This window comes from Gastrolobium bilobum, unplaced genomic scaffold (genome assembly GCF_033153095.1).
Source record: "Gastrolobium bilobum isolate Gb01-03AN ecotype WA unplaced genomic scaffold, APGP_CSIRO_Gbil_v1 utg12205, whole genome shotgun sequence".
Classification (NCBI taxonomy): Eukaryota; Viridiplantae; Streptophyta; class Magnoliopsida; order Fabales; family Fabaceae; genus Gastrolobium; species Gastrolobium bilobum.
In genome coordinates this window covers 418,972-427,730 of record NW_026899230.1, presented here as the reverse complement: position 1 = coordinate 427,730, position 8,759 = coordinate 418,972, and the positions used below count along the sequence as shown (strand labels likewise).

Here is an 8,759-nt window from a genome sequence, read left to right as displayed (position 1 = left end):
TTGCTGATGAAGTATTTCTGGTTATCTATGTATTTGGTCATATTTTGTTATAAGCAAAAGACGAGCGTACCCTCTCTCCTTCTTCCATCCATCGTCGACTCCACGGTGCTGTTTCGTCTCTGTGTGACTCCGGAAAGGTTTGAATTATATTCAGATCTTCACACTGCTACTTTCTTTTCTTCATCCTCTGGTTGTTGTTGTTCTTTTATTTTATTTTTTTCTTTAAAATTTGTAACTGGAAACTTGATAGCCGGCCAAAAATTTGCAGGACCGTTGGATGTGCCTGCTGGAAATGTTGTCTTCCGTTTACTCTGTCCTGCATCTAGAATCGGCGGTGTTATTGGTAAAGGTGGTGCCATCGTATCACAGATTTGCCAAGAAACTGGTGTGAAGGTTAAAATTGAGGAACCTGTTCCGGGTTGCGATGAAAGAGTTATTACCATTTTTGGTTATGATAAAGAGACTGAAGAAGATACTACTGAGCAAGGAAAGGAGGTTAATAATGATAAGGATGAAGGCAAGGTTATTATCATTTTTAAAAACAAGGATATTTTTGTAATATCACATTTTTTCCCATCTATATTTTATCAAAAGTCAAAAATAGATTTTACAAAAATTACCTAATTTTCCCAGTGAAATTTTCTCCTACCAAATAACTTTTTTTATATTTTCTTAACAAACTCACTTCTCAACCATTTGCCTACTAATCATATTTCTCTACGATTCATAAACATTTCTCTTCAACCAAACGTCCCTTTAGAGAGTGTTAGGTAGGTGATTTCTTGTGAGATGGCCGGTAAGTGAGGGTGAAAATTGCATTATGCCATGTTTGGTAGAAGACTATGAAAAATTTAATGTCTTTCCCATGAAATTCAGCTTGTGTGCAAATTCTACTCAAAAATACTGTTTCGAAAAACCACATCAGAAGTGGTATTTGCAGATGGATAGGTAACTGAAAAAAGTGGCCTAATATTTGTTACTGAAATGCCCCTTATCTTCAATGGGGTTTCAAAGGGACGAAGAAAAATTGAAGAAAAGGTGTGGAATTAACTAATATTCAGAGGATTGATGGAAAAGTGTAGGTGGATATTGAAAAATACCACGTTTGCTTCAGGTTTTTTCAAGAAATACCAGACAAATAGGATAGATGGGAAAATGACTTTTGTGTTGATTTTTGGATGAAATTCACTGTTACACAATACCACTTGAGATGTGGTATTGTGAGATGACTGGAAAAATGAAAAAACAGGTGCAAAGTTTCTCCCGAACATAGATTTTGCATATTTAAATAAATTTCCCTGATAATATTTGGGTCAATCAAACAACTTGTTTTACATTTTCTTATCAAACTCAATTTCCAACCATTTTCCTATCAATTACATTTCCTAGTAAAAAAAAATTTCTCCCGAACTATACACTAAGGAAAATCTGTTGTCTCTTTGAAATTCAATATCAACAACAACTGATATTGAAGAAAAGCATTGCTTACGGTTGGAGGTGAGGGAATGAATCACTGAAGCATCATTTAAATCCTTTCTTAATGTCTCAAAATCCATTTACCAAATTAACGATGCTGTCTCACTTCCAAACGAGCGACACAGAGAAATGGCGAAGAAGACGATTGGTTGCACAGGTGTCCAATGACCGGAACGGGTCTATTTCATTTCAGAGATTCGAAATTGATAAGGGGTATTTTTGGATTTTCAATATATTTATCCATGAATATTTTATTTTCAACCAAACATAGTATTAAACTTAATTATATCAAATTTTCTAGTAATATTCTGTCATACTAAATAACTTTTTTAAATTTTTTTCACTAATTATATTTATCCACCATTTTTTCATTAATTATATTTACCTGGTTAAAAAAAATTTCTCCTTGTAAATTGATATTGGTGCTCGTTAAGTTTTGTCACATCAGTCACATCAGTGAGACTTTTTTTTAGAAACTTATGCATTGCTAACAAAAACAAAAGAGTTCTTGATGAGAAATCGTTGCCTTGTGATGGACTTTAGTCCGCTTCTCTGGCACATGAACGATGCATTTTGAGTACCACGATGGTATTGAAAATTAGGTACCATAATGTGTTTTACACTAAGTTTTAGGATTGTATGAGTATAATCTTATATGATCAATGAAAATTTTTTTATACACACAATTAAGAGGTAGGGTCTATATATATTTTTCTTTTTTATTATGAGTGTAGAAATTTTTTTTTACATCAAATAATATTATACTCATTAAACCCTAAGTTTTATTAGTAAGATTTATTATAAAGTATAAAAATATTTTTTTCTTTCCTTTTCTCTCTGATACAACATATTATGATGTGCCATGCTTTCATTGATCGGATCTACCTATCATGGTGGTATTTAAATTTTTTCCCACATCAACATCATATTATACTTTTAAAATCATAAGTTAAGTAATAAAAATTATAAATTAAAAAAAAAATCTTTAACTTTCAGTTTATAATTTTTATTACTTGATTTGTAATTTTTTATATTTAATATGCAACATTTAAGATAAATTTTATGATTCAAAGATAATAATACGATATATACTTCTTTGTTGAAGAAAGTAACATAATCTCTTAAAAAGAAAAAAAAAAAATTAATGATGAAAGGTGCAGCTAGCTACCCACTTGTTGTCTCCTTACCATCAATAGTAATCAGATTCAACTATAAAAGCATCACGAACTAGGAATAACTAGTTCGTATAGCAACTAGCAAACTAGGAATTATATTACTAAGTGGAATGGCTCCTTTGTTGTATTATTCCATCCTTTCTCTTGCTTTCATTCTCACCTTCAAGCTTTTGTTACAAAGAAGAAAAAGATTCAAAAACCTTCCACCATTTCCACCAACTCTTCCCATAATCGGCAATCTCCACCACATAAAGCCCCCACTACACCGTTCCCTTCACAAACTATCACAAAAGTGTGGTCCTATCTTCTCTCTTTGGTTTGGTTCACGTCTTGTGGTTGTTATCTCCTCCCCAACCTTAGTTCAAGAGTGTTTCACGAAAAACGACACCGTTCTCGCAAACCGGCCACGTTTACTCACCGGAAAGTACCTCTTCTACAATTACACCACCTTAGGTTCCGCCTCCTATGGTGACCATTGGCGCAACCTCCGCCGCATCACCACTATTGACGTTCTCTCAACACAACGTCTAAACTCCTTTTTCGAAGTTCGAAGGGACGAAACCTTGAGGTTCATGCAAAAGCTTGCTCAAGACACGTGCAAGGGGTTCACTCACGTGCAGCTTAGACCTAGGCTCACGGAGATGACGTTCAACAACATGATGAGGATGATCTCTGGGAAGAGGTACTATGGTGAGGATATTGATGTTGCCGATGCCGAGGAAGCGAAGCAGTTCAGAGAGATTATTTCGGAGATGCTATCGTTGTTGGGTGCAAATAACAAGGGTGATTTCTTGCCTTTTCTTCGGTGGTTTGATCTTGATGGTTTGGAGAAGAGGTTGAAGTCTATTAGCAAAAGAGCTGACACGTTCTTGCAAGGACTCGTTGAAGAGCATCGTAATGGAAAGCACAGAGCCAATACCATGATTGAACATCTCTTAACGTTGCAAAAATCGCAGCCTGAATACTACTCAGATTATATTATCAAAGGGCTTATTCAGGTAATTAATATGTCGGAAAAAATATTTGTTTTTTAAACTAGATAATTTTGTGTTATTTTATATACTAATCTTTGATTTACGTCAATTAATAATTATAATTTATTGTGAATTATTAATTAATTAATAAGTTTGATTCAATAAATTATAAATATTATTTTAAATGATATAATTTTGTGTCATTTAATAATATTTTCTCTTTCTCTATTCTCGGAGAGGGTGTAAAAATTAACAAGTATGTACCAAAACAGTGGTTTAATTAAAATGACACAAAGTTGTATCCTTTAAAATGATAATTAGAATGACACAAAGTTGTATTCTTTAAAATTATCATTGTTGTGAAAATCGGACCGGACCGGCTGGGTCGACCCGGAACCCGGTGAACCGGTCATTTGACTGGTCTGGTTATCACATTGGATCAGTCAAGTATCAGACCCGGTACGACCCGGCCGGTTTTGATAAAAAACCGGTGACCTGGTCCGGTTTTAAAAAAAAAAAATTAAAAAAAAAAAAAGTTTTCAAAAATAAATAAATCATAATTGACATATTTGAGTGATTTGTTATTTATTGACTTACATAAGTTATGTACCTACAATCTTAATATTATCTCAATTATGTATTATGCAGAGAAAATTTTGATTTGATAGTTAGAGATGTCGTTTATCGAACCTGAAACTCCAATATAAGAAGCTCCAATATAAAAAGCATTATGTGTTTGTTTGATTTTTTATTGGACAATAATGTATAATTTATTATTTTTTATATTAAAATATTTTGAATTTATATTTTTTCCAACTATTTGAGTATATTTATAATTTATTAATATAAATTATAGATTTATATATAATCACCGGGTCATACGGTTCAATCAGTGATCCACTGATTAAACCAAAATCCAGTGCCCCGTATCTCGACCGAATCATTCATCGAGTCGGTTTTAATAACATTTGAAAATTATAATTAGAATGACACATAGTTGTATCCTTCCACCTAACAAACTCTTTTCCTATCAAATGTTATTTAACTTCTTCTTTTTTGGAAATAAAATGTTATTTGACTTCAATTGAGTTGTAGGCCATGTTACTCGCTGGAACAGACACAACAGCTGTGACTATAGAGTGGGCAATATCTGCTTTATTAAATCACCCGGAGATACTGAAGAAAGCGAAGGATGAATTGGACACTCACTTTGGGCAAGATCGCTTGGTAGATGAGTCAGACATTCCAAATCTCCCATACCTTCAAAATATTATCTACGAGACACTTCGATTGTACACTCCAGCTCCGGTACTATTGCCTCATTTTTCTTCGGATGAGTGCGACATTGGAGGATTCACCATTCCACGTGACACTATAGCGTTGATTAATGCATGGGCCATTCAAAGAGATCCTGAGACTTGGAGTGATGCTGAAAGTTTTAAGCCCGAGAGATTTGAAAAAGAAGGGGAAACAAATAAATTAATTGCATTTGGATTGGGAAGAAGGGCTTGTCCTGGATTAGGTTTGGCACACCGTACAATGGGCTTGACTTTGGGATTATTGATTCAGTGCTTTGAATGGAAACGTTCAACTGATGAAGAAATTGATATGATGGAGACAAAAGGGGTCGCTATGCCAAAGTTAATTCCATTAGAAGCTATGTGCAAAGCACGACCGATCATTAAGAAAGTTATGCAGTAATTATCTATCCAGTGCTGAAGTTGTGCGAGAATCTACAATTACATGTTATATATATGTGTGTATTTTCCGTATCTATTTAGATATTGAAATAAATAAATAAATAATATTTTGGTTAATTTAATGATACAATAGTGAGGAACAGTAACCAAAATGTCACTGTTCACTAAGTTTTTTACCTAAATGCCACGCGGACAGTGTTATTTCTCAATCTGTCACGGGGGCAAGTTCACTACCCGATGTAGCGAACTCGGTTTGCTGACGTGTCACATTTCTAGTGGGCACCAAGTTCGCTACACGGGGTAGCGAACTCCATACTTATTATTTTTTTTTTTAACTTGGTACTTGTTATCCACTAAAAATGTGACACGTCAGCAAACTGAGTTCGCTACACCGGGTAGCAAACCGAGTTCGCTACCATAACAGATTGAAAAATAATACTGTTCGCGTGACATTTAGGTAAAAAACTTGATGAACAGGTGATATTTTAGTCTGTATTCCCAATATTGACTTCTTATGCAAATGCGCCATCAACTTCAAATTAATGTACAAGGTTATGAACTAAATAATTATCCTGTAATGGGGTTATGTGAGCATTAGATAATAATATGATATATATATATATATATATATATATGTATATATATATATATATATGCGTATTTCGGCAAAAAAAATTTTGTAAATATTATTATTTTAATAATTATTTACAAAAATATAATTATTTTGAAATTAAAAATAAATCTATTGCACTAAGTTATATTTAAAATAGGGTGTGAGTGCCATACCCCGCATGAGACGTGATCTAAAAGAAAGACGCCCAATATATAACGTGACTTATGAGGAGAAAGACACATTCAATGTGCAACTTGAGCAGAGACAGAGACACTCAAAATTAGAATTTAGACATGACTTACAAGGAGAGATACATTAGCTAAGAGAGAGTCGTTCCTAGAGACGTGACCGTGTCTTTTGAAAAGTAAGAGATGTTTGGTGTACCGTGTCTCACGAAAAGAGGAATTTTAAGAGATAACGAAATTTGGAGAGAGAAAAATTAGAAATCAACTTCAACCAAACAGGGATAAAATTTCAAGAACGATGACACTGCGTAAAAGACAAAAAAAAAAGTCAAATTAATTTTAAGATATAAAATGCTTTCGAATGGATTGATCAGATATCCCCATTTGTAAAATATAATTAGTGAATGAATTATAATATATTTATTTATTTATTAAATGTGTCAAGGAAAAATTAGATTATTTTCATTCCTTTTTAATGAATTATAACTAGATTAACCAGAAGGAATTCGTGTATTGTACGAATTTTTAAATTTAAATAAAATTTAAAAAATAAAATATAAGAAAAAATATTCAAAGCTAAAGGGTAAAATAAAATAACTAGAATAAAAGATAATAGAAAACAAACAAAAAATTCTATTAATGTTTTAAAAATATTCCTTGGTTCCTTGGCGCTGAGTTAGTGAGGTTGGACATGTGTTCGATTCCCGCTGAATGCATTCTTGGGGAGGGGGCTGAACCTTTAGCCATCACTGACCCCCGCACTCCGGATTAGTCCCATAGCCGGCTCAAAGAGTCGAAGCTTGTGGGAATTCCGGAGGGAGCCAACTCGCCTCAAAGAGGTAATTAGGGTTGGGTAACTCCAAAAAAAAAAAATTGAAAAAACATTTTCTCATGTTGCGTGAGAATTCAATTCTCATGTTGTGACCCTTTGATTTGCGTACAAAACTTTTTTTATATTTTATTTTTTAATAAATGTGAAGCTCACCACTAGTTGAGTCACAAACATATGAAAAAATCAAACTCCTAAAAAATTAAGTGGAAGAGAAATAAAATAATGGTTTTATATTTGTTATGTTACATGATGTAACATAACTTTCCTACACACAATTTTATGTAAGTCTTATCTTTTGATTTTTCCCTCTCCTTTCTTCTCTCTTCTCTCTCCTCTCTCCTCTCTCTTCTCAGTTGTATGTGTAGGAAAGTTATGTTACATCATGTAACATAACAAACATAAAATCCATAAAATAAATTTGCATTAATAAAATCATAATTTTAAAACTTAATCGGTTTGAAAATAATGTAAATATTCACTGTTAACGCGTTTCACAGTTTAACAGGTCGTGTGATTGATGGTCGTTGATGTAAAGTTACCTCTATTCACTGATTTCCATTACTTGGTGCATGTAAAAAGGCTCCAAACCTCTATGCAGATATTAAATGTGGAAAGAGTCACGCCTCAAATTGGACGTGTATTTCTCATCGCTTAAGTTCTATAATTTACGCCTCATATACAAGAACAGTGACCATTTTGTCACTGTTGACAAAAAAATTTACCAGACTGTCACGCCAACAGTAAATTTTGTCAAAATATCACGTGGCATATTTCGCTACACTGTTTAGTGAAATATGTGTGCAAATAATTCGCTACACAGTGCAGCAAAATATGCCACGTGTAATGGGTCAAGTTGATGAAGTAGGCCCAACCCGTGACCAAGGAAGAAGCCTAACAAAAAAGAACCAGCTCATCTACTTCAAAGATTATGTTTTGGGCTAAAAGAAAATAGAGTCCAAGAATATATTGCTGATATATGGTTTAAGTAGTCTTAGCAACGTTAATTCATAATTAGTTATCGTAATTTCTGCTTGTTTGTTATGCAACTATCAGTATAAGTAGAATGTGAAAGAAATATAATGGATATGAATATTCAGAAATATCTCTCTCTCTCTACTCTTCTCCTCTTATTTCCTTACCTATTTTTCTCTAAAATTCAGAAAACACTCCTGTTCCATTGGTGCTTTCATTGATCTTCTGCAATATTGCAGAAAATACCAGATTACGTGAGCTTGCTAACCAGATACACAACCATGACCAACAATTTACAACTATGGACCGAACGATAGATCATCGTATGGAGACATTTGAAAATTCCCAGAATCAACGCTTTGAAGAGCAGAATTAGAGATTTGAAACTGTTAATCACCAGATCCAAGAGGTTTTTACACTGTTACAGACGTTGTAGCACCAGATCACAAATTTAAGTGCCAACAATCAGACCAGTTTGCTAGGTGCGTCACCTGGTCGCACACCACCACCTCCACGTTCCATGAAGATTGATTTTCCCCGATTTGGCTCAGGAGACCCAGATCCATGGTTATTTGCTGTGGATAGATATTTTCGTTATCATCATGTTGCTGACCATGATCGCCTAGATCTGGTTTCTTTTAACTTAGATATGCCTACTTCTTGCTGGTTTGAAGCACTATTCAGCAATGGCCAATTTCCAGACTGGTGTTCCTTTGTCACAGCGTTACATCAATGCCTTGGACCATCAGAATTTAAGGATCCTCTAAGTTCCTTGGCTAAATTACAACAAACAGGATATGTCCTAAAATTCCAATCAGCATTTGAGTTGCTG

At 33.8% G+C, this 8,759-nt stretch overlaps 1 protein-coding gene across 1 annotated transcript; it reads left to right on the top strand.

The window, feature by feature from the left end:
* The first annotated feature begins 2,724 nt into the window (after positions 1–2,724).
* LOC133288620 (isoflavone 3'-hydroxylase-like) lies at positions 2,725–5,450 on the top strand. Its single transcript, XM_061486421.1, has 2 exons — positions 2,725–3,649; positions 4,721–5,450. Exons 1-2 carry the CDS (start codon positions 2,762–2,764, stop codon positions 5,324–5,326), a joined length of 1,494 nt encoding a protein of 497 aa, XP_061342405.1. The 5' UTR covers positions 2,725–2,761; the 3' UTR covers positions 5,327–5,450.
* The last annotated feature ends 3,309 nt before the right edge of the window (positions 5,451–8,759 follow it).